Here is a 14,174-nt window from a genome sequence, read left to right on the forward strand (position 1 = left end):
CCAGGCTCTACCACTTACTTGTAACTCTGGATTTTTCTCATCTCCAACACATGAATAATAACTACCTCATAGGGTATGAGGTATAAGTGATAAAATGTATGTAAAACACTTAGACTGGCATCTGGCACAAAGTAAATATTTCATCATTTTCTTTTCTTTTGAGAGGTTTTTGCTATAGGGCATGTGTGCTCACCAGAAAGAGAGAGACAGAAAGTGAGAAATCACTCCCCTGGGGGATGGCCATGCCACAATCCCTTCCCCTCCAATCTCCTCTCTTGGGATCTTGGGTACGCACACACACGCACCCAGCATGAGTTTTAAGCCACCGGGTCTGGGACTCAAACCATGGGCGACCACACAGGAGTCCAGCGACATAGCCATTATGCCAACTGCTGGTCTCACATCTTATTTTTAATCTTATTGTTCTTATCAATATTAATTATGAATTGCTATTTGTAGAACTCAGTTTCTTACATTTTATCTATGATTCTCATGGTTAGAATAATCAAGTAGTTTAAATCAGTGATGGGCTGTGTTAAGAATTTCATTCTATAAATATTATTTTGTAGCTCTTACATAGGCAAAACTTACATTTATTTCTATTCGTTACATTCCATAGGGTACAAGTTTTCATTTATTTATATAGACAAATTCTACCACCAGTCACTTTTGTCCTGCTGCCATTATTTTGATTCAGGAAAAAATGGTCCTCAAGAAGATTCAGATAGTTTTAATAGCTCTTTTGTGAACCTGAGAAGTAACTAAATCACTTTCAAGATTTATCTATTAAATAAATGGCCCATAAAAATATGTATGGGAGGTAATAAATTAGTGGAAGCAAATAATCCTATTGAAACATTTGCTATTTGTTTTTGATACAGCTCTTTTAAACAGACTGATTAGTTCCCTTTATGATTTCACTCTTCAAAGCACACATTGTTACATGACATTCTGCTTGGCAGTTGGCTTATTTTTAGCCAGACTATCAAAGTATTTTTTAACTGTACTGTTGCTACACTTGAACTTGAGATCTTATAACCTAAAGAACTGCACTGGAGAAAAGAAGAAATTAACAAATGGGAAATTATAAATCTAGACCAACCCAAACTTGTACTGGTAATTATTTTTATTTTCTTAAACATAACATGATTCAATTATACTTACAGATAACTAACAATTCATTAGAATATGTTTTAATTCAGTATGTAAAGATCTTTCAGGGGAAAAAAAAATGCTTGAGTTCAGAGAGTCTTCTCAATACTTATTAACATACATAATACACTATCTTATCTTCTTTCTGAACACAAGCATATTTTTCTCTGAAAGATCTTTATAGAAAACAGACTTTCTAACAAATATTTACTTTACTTCTTCACTATAATATTACTGAAAAAAAATGGAAATACTGCTGAATACAGGGATTTTAGAATTATATCTTAAGTATCTAGTATTTAAAAACTAACAACTCTGTCTACAACTAAGATTGCTATAATTAAAATGCAATAAAATCAAATGAAATAAGTCAAATATATTCTTCTATGTAAATACATTATCCAATATCAAATAGGTTCTTAATTACTACAATTCAATATGATTGCATTTTAAATATAAACATCTGCATTTTAAACTCACAATCAGTAATTTAAATGAAGTATTGTAGAATCCAGAGTAAAAAAAACAGAGTTTTGATTATTTGTATGTTATGATCTGTGTCTACATTTTGGAAAATGTAGCTATGAATCAACCCCACTTGTTTTTCTTTACTAGATGAATGGAAGAAGAAAGTCAGTGAATCTTATGTTATTATAATAGAAAGATTAGAAGATGACCTGCAGATCAAGGAAAAAGAACTTGCAGAACTGAGGCATATATTTGGGTAAAAGTTGCCAGAGTTCTTATTTCTTTGTATAAGTGTTTTCTTTACTCATCTTGTTTTTAGACATTTCTCTATGTTAAAACAAACTAGGAAACAAACATATAACCTCAGATATAGCCAGTCATGTCCTTAGCCTTAAAATTGGAGTTTCTCTCTTCTTGATCACTCATGTAGCTCTCAAAATACAAACATCTCACCTCTTTAAGATTATTTGCATTCTTTTACCACCGAAGTTAAAAAAGAGACAAAGGCCAAGTCTTTCGATGCAAATTGTTACTGCTGTTATGAATAATTTTCTTTGGAAATACATCATTATTGTAAGCCATGCCAGCACATAGAGCAAGACTTTTCTTCCCAAATGGTGGAAGTACATTGACGACGTTGTTCTCTTTGGACTACTAGAGTAAGTCTAATTTAACAAACGTGCTGGTCTCTTGGCATTGAAAGGCTATACATAATGGAAGTGAGTATCATTCTGCCCCTAACAATCAAAAAACATGTAATATTGGCTTTAGAATTTCAGTGGGCTTTGTTCCATGACAGCAAGAGAAAAAATAATCTTGAATAGTGTCACAACCTTGGAAGACACAAAATGTTCAGAAAAGAGGGACAGGATCTTACATACACTAACCATCCAGAGAAATTGAATCTGACATTGAGAAACTAGATGCACTTTGGAGGGCTTGTGAAGTCAACTGCCTGACTGAGAAAAAGTTACATATAGGACAATTAGCCATGCTCATTACAGCTGTGTTATTTATTCATACTCATGGCAAATAACGATTTTTTTTTTTAAATCTCAGAGGGTATATATGCTCATTAGAAAAAGAAAGAGAGAAAATACCACCACAATGGGGTATGGTCACATAGCAATCCTTTTTCCTCCATTTCTTCACACTGCCAAAATTTGGGGCGTACACACACACACATACACACACACCTCATTTTCATTTTCAAGCTGCTGGGGCCAGGATTCAAACTGCCAGGGCTAGAAATTTGAACTATGGTAGCCACATGGGATCCAGCTCAAACTGCTACACGATAGGGCCAGCCCAGAACTTCCTTTTTTATTTAGGAAACAAGTGTAAAGCAATGCCTAAATGACATTGTATTTTTAGAAAGAAATATTGATATAATAGACACATAAATATTACCTAACTGAAAAAAAAAACATCTATATGTAATGTAGTTTATATGAGGTTTGTCAAAGGAGGTAATAATACCTTTACAAATGTTCCATGTAAGGTGGAAAAATAGTGATTCTCTCTATTGGTTAGCCCAAAATAATGAACTCAACACTGACACTTGTGATGAAGTACCACCAGGCTGAATTTTTTTTTTTTTTTTGGAGAGATTTTTCACTGTAGGGCGCGTGCGCTCGCCAGACAGACAGATAGAGACATAGAGACAGAAAGCGAGAAATCACCCCCCAGGGGGGATGGTCATGCCGCAATCCCTTCTCCTCCATTCTCCTCTCGGGATCTTGGGCACGCACGCACACGCGCCCGGTGTGAGTTTTAAGCCACCGGGTCCGGGACACGAACCGCGGTTGACTACGTGGGAGTCCAGCGACATAGCCATTACGCTAACTGCTGGTTCCCCCACCAGGCTGAATTTTACAAGTAATATCACGTGCTCAGATATGAGAAAGCATTTGAAATTCCTGTAGATATGTGATTGGCACTTTGCTACAGTAGATATTTATATACCTGTTTATTTTGTTGTGAGAGAGATATGAATGTAGAATTTAATCATAAGTCCTCTAGCCCTATTGGCTCAAATTAATGTGCTGAACAAATTGTGATAGAATTGAAGAGATTTTTCTCAACTTCATAAAGTCAAAGCCTCATTTGCTTATTATTATTATTTTATTACTTTAGAAAGTATTGTGCAGCTATGTTAGACATATCCTTTTAAGGATTAGACTTAACAACTGACTTGAAATATTGCTTCAACAACTAGTAACTGTTTTAACAACTCCTGCAATAGCTGACTTTTCCTACATTTCCACTAACTTCAACACATGTGACCTTATTTTTATTGATAGTATTGGAGGTGAGAGGCAGGGATCAGTTACAGAGCGCTTATAGTTCAGAATTTTTTGAGTGCCAGCTATATTCAAGGCATGCTCTAGACACATCAAATAGAAAGCATTATTCAATCTTTACCATAAGCCAGTGTGCTGGATAATTAATATATTAGTAGTATAATGGTGAGTAATAAATTGAAATTCAAGACTAGATGTTTTGACTTGTCAAAATCATATGGTCAGCACATTCTGGAATGTGATTTGTAGCAAGGCCTGCCTGACTACATAGAAAGCACCGTTTCTACTATACCTACTTATTGCTCCAGAAGTTTACAACTGAAGGCTCCCCTTCATGTATGTAAATAGCCCTCTCATTAGATAGGCTATGAGAAATGCTAAATAGAAGGAAAAACCAGAAGGTTTTCAAGTATAAAAGGAGATTTGAATCTTGATTTATTCATCAATTTTGAAAAGTATTACAGATTAATGGTATAGTTAAGTAAAGATCTAAAAACAAGAATGGATGAATAGTATGGAAAATCAAGGCAAGAAAAAGCAATGTCTTGACCATATTTTCTAGGTTGAGTAAGCTATGCCAGTCAGTGTAAGGGTTTTGGAGTCAGACAAACATGATTTTAAATTCAGGTTCTTCTATTATAAATTCTATATCCTTGGAGGTATTTCTTAATCTCCTTGAGCTTCATTTATATTTGTAACATGAGATGAATAATAACTACCTCATAGGATATTTGCAAAATGAGATAAATGCCAAGTATAGGATCCAACAAATAGCAGACATTGAATGTTGGAGGTTTCCATTATCGTGATTGATTGAACAAATAAAGACTATTTGAAAAAAAGACACTATTATAAGTAGAAGTAATAAATATATAGTTCATTAAAAGTTAGAAAGTGATAAAGTTAGAATAAAATGTTTTATATGAAGATGTTTTCAAAATTAAAAATGTAAAATATTAGAACAATTCAAAATGATGTGTAAATCTAAAATATAGCTGTTAAGATAATGATTGAGGGGCCAGCTGATGGCAGGGTTGTTAAGGCCCTGAATTCTCACTTGGCTGACCACAGTCTGAGTCTTGGACCTGGTGGGTTATTCTCTCTCTCTCTCTCTCTCTCCCTGCCCCCTCTCTAATGAGTACATGTGCCCTATACCAAATTTTAAAATAGCAATAAATAAAATTAAATTATTATTTTTTTTAAAAAAAGATGATCAAAAGAAATTTGAAGAATTTTGAGACAAGAGTATTAAAAGGCTCATCAAATCGGATGACAAATTTCCTAAGAATGATGGTGGGCATTTTATTCAGAGGAATACTGGTAACCTAGTACTGCAGACATAAAGGAAGCTAAAGAAATGTCCTAATACCTAGAAGTGATGATAATAAAGCTTGAAGAGCATTACCCATAGTCTAGAATCATGTTTCTCCAAGGGCTAAAGACCATGAAATAGCCTGCAGAACTTGCTAAAATTTTAGATTTCATGACTCCATCAAATGAATCAGAATCTCTGGGGATGACTTCGATGATTCTGAATTTTTAAAAAGCTTCGCTGGTAATACTTATGATGATAAAAATGATATTTCTGCTAGAGTTTGAAAACTACACTTCTAGAAAGAAATCCAAATTGCACTGAGAATTCTTTGCCTGAGGTGATATTGGTGAAGGGATGAGAGACAGAATAAAAAGTAAGAAACTACTATGGTCTATAGAGAGCCAAGAAAGAAACAGACAAACATAAACAGAGTACTCTACTTTGTCTGATCCCATCAAGGCAGACAGTGTGATCTTGATATAAAGGCAATTTTTTCTAGGACAAAGTTGTGAGAATGTTCTTTTCTTTGGAATAAAATGATGGATGAGAAGAAAAGTATACTGAGAATATAAATTATTGTACTCACTGGTTCATCTGACAAAATGTAAGGGTAATTAGGAAGAGTAAACAAAATATTGTCTGAAATCACACTGAATTGAGTATTCAGGGTATTTTTGTTGCTGAATAAATGTTAGAATTTCTTTATTCCTCACCCTTATATGATGTAAAGAGTAAAACTCTATGGCAAAGAGCTGCAGAGAAACCTGTCATCAGCCTTTCTCTAGACATGTAGATACCAAGAAAACTATATTACCCCCCCCCCAAAAGAAAACAACAAAAAATAAAAAACAATAATGCTAGAGCCACAGGAAGAGGATCACTGATATAAACAAAGGCTGGTCTGTTTTTATTTTTTCAATTGCTGACAAATTTCTTTAAGCCAGTTCTGGTAAACCCTCATTTTATTTATTAAAAGGGATTTTTCCTTGAGGGGTCAGTAGGTGGTGTCATGGTTAATGTTCTGGATTCCCACATGGGTGACTACAGTTCGAGTGCCAGACCTGGCAGCTTGAAAATCACACAGGACATATACATGTGCATGTCTCACCCCCCCGAGAAGAGTATGAAGAAGAGATTGCAGCAGGACCATCCCCTGGGGATTATTTCTCACTTTCTCTCACTGCACCTCTCTCCAGTGAGTGTATGCACCCTATAGCAAAAACCTAAAAAGAATCATTTTTTTTATAAAAAAGAGATTGTCTACTACATGATGCTCCATTGTTCTGTCAGCTCAAATTCACGAATTTCTTGTAGCAGTTTTTATACGAATAATAAAAGAAAGAGCAATATAAGAAAGAGTAATGTAAGTGCTAAACTTAAATAAGACAAAAGAGTTAAATCATTATCTTGCTTATGTCAATTTATAGCAGCTTTGAGAGCTTGATGTGGGGAAAGTGGGAAATGGAATTTTCCTTCATCTTCTATAAAGGTGCAGTCACTCATAACTTTGAATATTTGTTGAGATAATGTGTAGAAGACAGGGAGATATGAAAAAAAAACCAAAACATAAGGCAGGAAAAGAAAAGACAGAAAAGTTGCATTAGCGTACAATTGCCTGATTGTTTTTCTCCTCTGTGCTGCCGCTGATCTTTTTGTTTGTCAATATAATAGCACTTACTAAATGGTGTCCTTTAACCATTTGTAGATCCATTTTTCTCACCAGTATATGAATTCACTAAAGGCAGCTTCTTCATCTTATTTAACCTTATTTATAGATATATTTATTTATAATATCTATCTGTATAGTACTTGAAAGAAAAACAAGGAATTTAATGCCTTCTACATTACCAGACAGGCTTCTGAGTATTCTCACATCCATTAGCTCATATAATCCTAACGGTGTACATGTAAAGTGCTTTGGTACAGTGTTTAACACTGTGAGCACTCAAAAATGTTACATAAAACTAATCATTATTGTTTATATTAACAATACTCTGAGGTAGGTGTGATAACTGCCATTTTACATCAGAGAGAAATGATGCTAATCAAATTAAACTGACTCAAACTGGTTGTACAACTTATATGGTTGAACTGGGATTTTACCCTCTTTATCTGTTTTTGAAATGACACACACACGTCTGATGTGTGTTCAAGCTGCTAGGACCTGATTTCAAACCACGGTCAGCCATGTGAGATACAGTATCCTGAACTGCTGTACTGGAGGGTCAGACTTTCTTTACCTACTAACCCCCCTTGTCTTCTTCCTTCCCTCCATTATTGTCTTAATTATTTCTTACTCTTTTCTTATCCCTCTTCTCAAAGCAAAATGAAAATGAAATGAAAAGGTGAAAATATAAATGTTGTAGAAAAATTATTATTATAGAAGCTAATACTTATAAAGTCTTATAAGGTCTAACGCATTAAAGCTTCAGAAAACCCTAGATAGAATAAGATAAGAATTACTTTCTTGATTTTAGAATGATTAGCTGCCTTTACTTTATATGCTACTGTGTGTACATAATCATTTATTATTTTATGAATGAATTCACAAATTAATATAATTCACACTGTTAGCAGATTTGACTAGAGGATATTAAACAAATAGATGTCTGGATATTGTTTCAAGATATATACTAGGAACAGATCTTATTGATAATTTTTTCTGTCTCTATTATTTGGTGTGGGGAGTGTCTATAGAAAACTACACAAAGAATTACTCAACCACATGAAACCTAAATGATTAATATGGGAAACTAGACTATATTTGACAAATCCTCACCTTCTTTCTACCTACTGGTACTTTCTCTAAATTTCAGCCAATAAATTAATTTAGAAAATATATCTATCTCTTTGAATATTTTGAACAGCAATGTATTTTTTTTTCTTTTTGGCCAACTGTTCAAATGTTACATTTTAATAAGTTCCCACTTGTGGTCATGTCAAATGTCTTCTTGAAAGGATGAGGTCATGAGAAAGAAGTTTAATTGGATCATAAAACTGCATACTTTCCTGGGTAAAAGGTAAAGGCTAAGAAAAAAGGTCATTATGCTACAAGAAAGAAAGTAACCTTTGGCTACAGAACTACCATTTTTAATGATTAAGGATAGAATTTACTATTAGAGATATATTTATAAAAGTGACTTCATTTTAATTAGGAACTTCATCTAGGCCCCAACAAGCACCGTGAACTCATTAGGATATGTTAAGTCACAGTATGGCATGGCAGGTGAAGAAAAATGTAAAGAAAGGGAAATTAAAAAAAAATAAGCTTTGGATATTAGAATATATATGTGATACTTAATTGGCAGTAAATTTAATGTACATGGTTAGTTTAGAAGAAGCAAATGAAGAGAACATGAAATTTAGTTCCTAGGAATGGTTGCTTTAAAATCTCAAATATATTAATTGCATGTATCAAAACAGAAACATTTGAGAGAAGCTAATCAGAAGTGAGAATAAAGATTCAAATATAGCCCCAAAGTAAGTCCCATTAGAAAAATTTATATTCCAGTTATTAAAGTTAAACTTTAAAATGTAGCTAGAGCCACAGGAAGAGGATCACTGATATAAACAAAGGCTGGTCTGTTTTTATTTTTTCAATTGCTGACAAATTTCTTTAAGCCAGTTCTGGTAAACCCTCATTTTATTTATTAAAAGGGATTTTTCCTTGAGGGGTCAGTAGGTGGTGTCATGGTTAATGTTCTGGATTCCCACATGGGTGACTACAGTTCGAGTGCCAGACCTGGCAGCTTGAAAATCACACAGGACATATACATGTGCATGTCTCACCCCCCCGAGAAGAGTATGAAGAAGAGATTGCAGCAGGACCATCCCCTGGGGATTATTTCTCACTTTCTCTCACTGCACCTCTCTCCAGTGAGTGTATGCACCCTATAGCAAAAACCTAAAAAGAATCATTTTTTTTATAAAAAAGAGATTGTCTACTACATGATGCTCCATTGTTCTGTCAGCTCAAATTCACGAATTTCTTGTAGCAGTTTTTATACGAATAATAAAAGAAAGAGCAATATAAGAAAGAGTAATGTAAGTGCTAAACTTAAATAAGACAAAAGAGTTAAATCATTATCTTGCTTATGTCAATTTATAGCAGCTTTGAGAGCTTGATGTGGGGAAAGTGGGAAATGGAATTTTCCTTCATCTTCTATAAAGGTGCAGTCACTCATAACTTTGAATATTTGTTGAGATAATGTGTAGAAGACAGGGAGATATGAAAAAAAAACCAAAACATAAGGCAGGAAAAGAAAAGACAGAAAAGTTGCATTAGCGTACAATTGCCTGATTGTTTTTCTCCTCTGTGCTGCCGCTGATCTTTTTGTTTGTCAATATAATAGCACTTACTAAATGGTGTCCTTTAACCATTTGTAGATCCATTTTTCTCACCAGTATATGAATTCACTAAAGGCAGCTTCTTCATCTTATTTAACCTTATTTATAGATATATTTATTTATAATATCTATCTGTATAGTACTTGAAAGAAAAACAAGGAATTTAATGCCTTCTACATTACCAGACAGGCTTCTGAGTATTCTCACATCCATTAGCTCATATAATCCTAACGGTGTACATGTAAAGTGCTTTGGTACAGTGTTTAACACTGTGAGCACTCAAAAATGTTACATAAAACTAATCATTATTGTTTATATTAACAATACTCTGAGGTAGGTGTGATAACTGCCATTTTACATCAGAGAGAAATGATGCTAATCAAATTAAACTGACTCAAACTGGTTGTACAACTTATATGGTTGAACTGGGATTTTACCCTCTTTATCTGTTTTTGAAATGACACACACACGTCTGATGTGTGTTCAAGCTGCTAGGACCTGATTTCAAACCACGGTCAGCCATGTGAGATACAGTATCCTGAACTGCTGTACTGGAGGGTCAGACTTTCTTTACCTACTAACCCCCCTTGTCTTCTTCCTTCCCTCCATTATTGTCTTAATTATTTCTTACTCTTTTCTTATCCCTCTTCTCAAAGCAAAATGAAAATGAAATGAAAAGGTGAAAATATAAATGTTGTAGAAAAATTATTATTATAGAAGCTAATACTTATAAAGTCTTATAAGGTCTAACGCATTAAAGCTTCAGAAAACCCTAGATAGAATAAGATAAGAATTACTTTCTTGATTTTAGAATGATTAGCTGCCTTTACTTTATATGCTACTGTGTGTACATAATCATTTATTATTTTATGAATGAATTCACAAATTAATATAATTCACACTGTTAGCAGATTTGACTAGAGGATATTAAACAAATAGATGTCTGGATATTGTTTCAAGATATATACTAGGAACAGATCTTATTGATAATTTTTTCTGTCTCTATTATTTGGTGTGGGGAGTGTCTATAGAAAACTACACAAAGAATTACTCAACCACATGAAACCTAAATGATTAATATGGGAAACTAGACTATATTTGACAAATCCTCACCTTCTTTCTACCTACTGGTACTTTCTCTAAATTTCAGCCAATAAATTAATTTAGAAAATATATCTATCTCTTTGAATATTTTGAACAGCAATGTATTTTTTTTTCTTTTTGGCCAACTGTTCAAATGTTACATTTTAATAAGTTCCCACTTGTGGTCATGTCAAATGTCTTCTTGAAAGGATGAGGTCATGAGAAAGAAGTTTAATTGGATCATAAAACTGCATACTTTCCTGGGTAAAAGGTAAAGGCTAAGAAAAAAGGTCATTATGCTACAAGAAAGAAAGTAACCTTTGGCTACAGAACTACCATTTTTAATGATTAAGGATAGAATTTACTATTAGAGATATATTTATAAAAGTGACTTCATTTTAATTAGGAACTTCATCTAGGCCCCAACAAGCACCGTGAACTCATTAGGATATGTTAAGTCACAGTATGGCATGGCAGGTGAAGAAAAATGTAAAGAAAGGGAAATTAAAAAAAAATAAGCTTTGGATATTAGAATATATATGTGATACTTAATTGGCAGTAAATTTAATGTACATGGTTAGTTTAGAAGAAGCAAATGAAGAGAACATGAAATTTAGTTCCTAGGAATGGTTGCTTTAAAATCTCAAATATATTAATTGCATGTATCAAAACAGAAACATTTGAGAGAAGCTAATCAGAAGTGAGAATAAAGATTCAAATATAGCCCCAAAGTAAGTCCCATTAGAAAAATTTATATTCCAGTTATTAAAGTTAAACTTTAAAATGTACTATTAAAATAACACTTGAATGCCAAATATTTCAGGGGTCTATTCTTTGTTGATTTATTTGGTTGACATTAATATAAGCTGTATGAGTTTGAAGAATAGAGAACTTAAGAAGAGAACAAAAGCAAATAAGCAGCAGCTCAATTTTAAGAAAGGAACTCTTTAGGACTCTATACTGAATTACTTATGGGGAGTCAAGTCCAGTTCATGATTCAGTTAGTTGAGAAATAATCATAGCAGGACCAGTTGATGACATTATGGTTGTCACTGGACTCTCACATAATCAGCCGTGGTTCACGTTCTAGATCCAGTGACCTAAAACTTAGGCCAGACGCTTTTGCCCTAAATCCGAAGAGACTGGAGGAGAAGGGATTGCAGAGTGATCATCCCCCTAGGGGGTGAGTTCTCACTTTTTGTCTCTCTGTCTCTCTGGTGAGTGCACCCTCCTTATAGCAAAACAAACAAACAAACAAAAAAACTCTCTAAAAGAGAAAAATAAAAAATAATCATTGCATGGAAAGTCACTAATTTAATCATGCTTTCAGTTTTGTTTATGTGATGATAGACATTCATTTAGTGTTATTCTTGGGCATCTTATATTTTCTGTTTATTCAGTATTTTCTCTTTTCAAAGATGATATTAGCTTTAGAGATCAAAACTAATGCTACAAACAAAAACAGTATTCTACCTATCATGTATGTTCCTGGGACTAATCCATTTAAAGCATCTAGGAAATAGTTTAAATCAAAGACTCTATTGAAAACGATCTGAAGTGAACATTAACAACAGAGGCATGGCTCTTAGAGGTTTTAGTAGGTGTTATATCAGACATATTGAATACGTTATCACAGTTGAGTCATATGATAAGGAAGCAATTCAACCTATATTCTCAAATAAAGTGATTAAATCTCAATCTGCATCCTCCTCTATCTTTTTGTTGTTGTTATTCTTTTATTATTTCCAGTGTTACAAATTGTCTTATGTTGTAATAATACCACTGGACTTGTATTACAACATGTGAAGACAAGGTCAGACATTTTCTAGAAGCCTGAGAGTCATGTGAACATACAATATTTATATCTATAGAACTGATTGTGAAAATCAAGAAATTTTATAGGCCATGAAATATAAAAGGACAAGCTTAGTTTGAACGTTATGTTAAAATCCTCCCAATATTTATTCTTCATTAAAGAAGTTTGTACATTCACAGAGGGGTTGGTAATAATAGTAATGGCAGCATAAGAACCATTTTTTTTATCACGTCATGTGTCAGATACTACAGTAAGCACTTAACCTCATTTATATCTCACAACAGCAGTGTTATATATACTATTTTATTACTTTTGTTCAAGAGGTTAAATAACTTTCCCAAGTTGAAAAAAAAAAAAAACTATTTAAAAGGCACAATTAAGATAGAATTTGAATCCTGGTGTAACTATAAGGAGCAAGCATTTAAGGACTACCTGCACTGCTAAAATAATTTTTTCTCTTTTAAAACACCCAGGGACCAGCAGTTAGCATAATGACTATGTCGCTCAACTCCTATGTAGTCAACTGCAGTTCGAGTCCTGGATCCAGTGACTTAAACTCACGTCAGGCACGTGTGTATGCATGCCCAAGATCCTGAGAGGAGAATGGAAGAGAAGGGATTGTGGCATGGCCATCTCCCGGGGGGTGATTTCTCACTTTCTGTCTCTCTGTCTCTGTGTCTTTCTGGTGAGCCCACATGCCCTATGGGGAACAAACAAAAACAAAAACAAAAGCTCTCTAAAAAAAAATCCTAACATGGCTGAGACTGCTATATAATATCAGAAATACACGTTGAAAAACTAATTTTCTCAGAAGTTTGTTATATAAGTGTTTCAGAGCTTTATCTTTTTTGGTATTTATCATTCATTTCATTATGGTTAGCTAAAAAAAAAAGGTACATCCTGGGGCCGGCAGGTGGCGTGGTGATATATGGCTGATTGCAGTTAAGAGTCCTGGACCTGGTGACTTGCTCTCTCTCTCTGATCAATAATAATAATAAATAAATAATTTTTAAAACAAAAGAAGTACATCCTCCCCTGTTTTTCTCTTGCCCTATAAATTGTATATTCTTTACATTAACTAAAACTTCCCTGTCCTCTTCACCTCAACACTTGGCTTTCTGTCTTGTAATTTTACTGTGTGTTTCATTTTCTGAATAATAGAAGGACCTAGGAAGGAAAGCCATATCATCTCAGAGTTTCAAAATTATTGTCCAACAATATCCTTGGTTGCCAATCACAGTTTCCTTTTTTATTTATGGACCCTGAGCTACTACTACCAATTATACAAGAGAAATATAATCTACCTAGCTTGAAAACCAGAGTTCAGCCCGACAGTGCTTAAAGTCATAATCACATAGAAGTCATCTGTGATCTGGGATGGCATTTATAAGTGTAGGCACCTAAGTACAATTTGTTTAGTACCATCTAGTTTAATTTCCTTCAAGACATCTGTAGTATAATTGGCTTTGAGGGGTTAGAAGCCTGGTTCAAGTAGGAACTACTCATTTCCAGCCAGTGATGTGGTGGTTTTGGTGATTAGATCCCACATGGCTGACTACACAGTTTGAATCCTGGACCCAGTGGCTTGGGCCTGGAAAATGTGCCAGGCACATGTGCATGCATGCCCAAAATCCAAAGAGGAAAATGGAGGAGAAGGGATTGTGCTGTGGGCATCCCTACTGGAGGATGT

The 14,174-nt window shown here is 34.0% G+C and overlaps 1 protein-coding gene across 1 annotated transcript in view; it reads left to right on the plus strand.

The window, feature by feature from the left end:
• The first annotated feature begins 1,031 nt into the window (after positions 1 to 1,031).
• The window catches only part of TNNI3K (TNNI3 interacting kinase), a 341,139-nt gene continuing 327,996 nt past the window's right edge, over positions 1,032 to 14,174 (plus strand). Inside the window, exons 1-2 of the mRNA XM_006146037.2 lie at positions 1,032 to 1,116; positions 1,768 to 1,876. Of these exons, the coding sequence (XP_006146099.1) occupies positions 1,077 to 1,116; positions 1,768 to 1,876 (149 nt within the window). The 5' untranslated portion in view covers positions 1,032 to 1,076. The remainder of the gene's footprint in view (positions 1,117 to 1,767; positions 1,877 to 14,174) is intronic.

The sequence above is a fragment of the Tupaia chinensis genome, unplaced genomic scaffold, assembly GCF_000334495.1.
Source record: "Tupaia chinensis unplaced genomic scaffold, TupChi_1.0 Scaffold000164_1, whole genome shotgun sequence".
Lineage (NCBI taxonomy): Eukaryota > Metazoa > Chordata > Mammalia > Scandentia > Tupaiidae > Tupaia > Tupaia belangeri.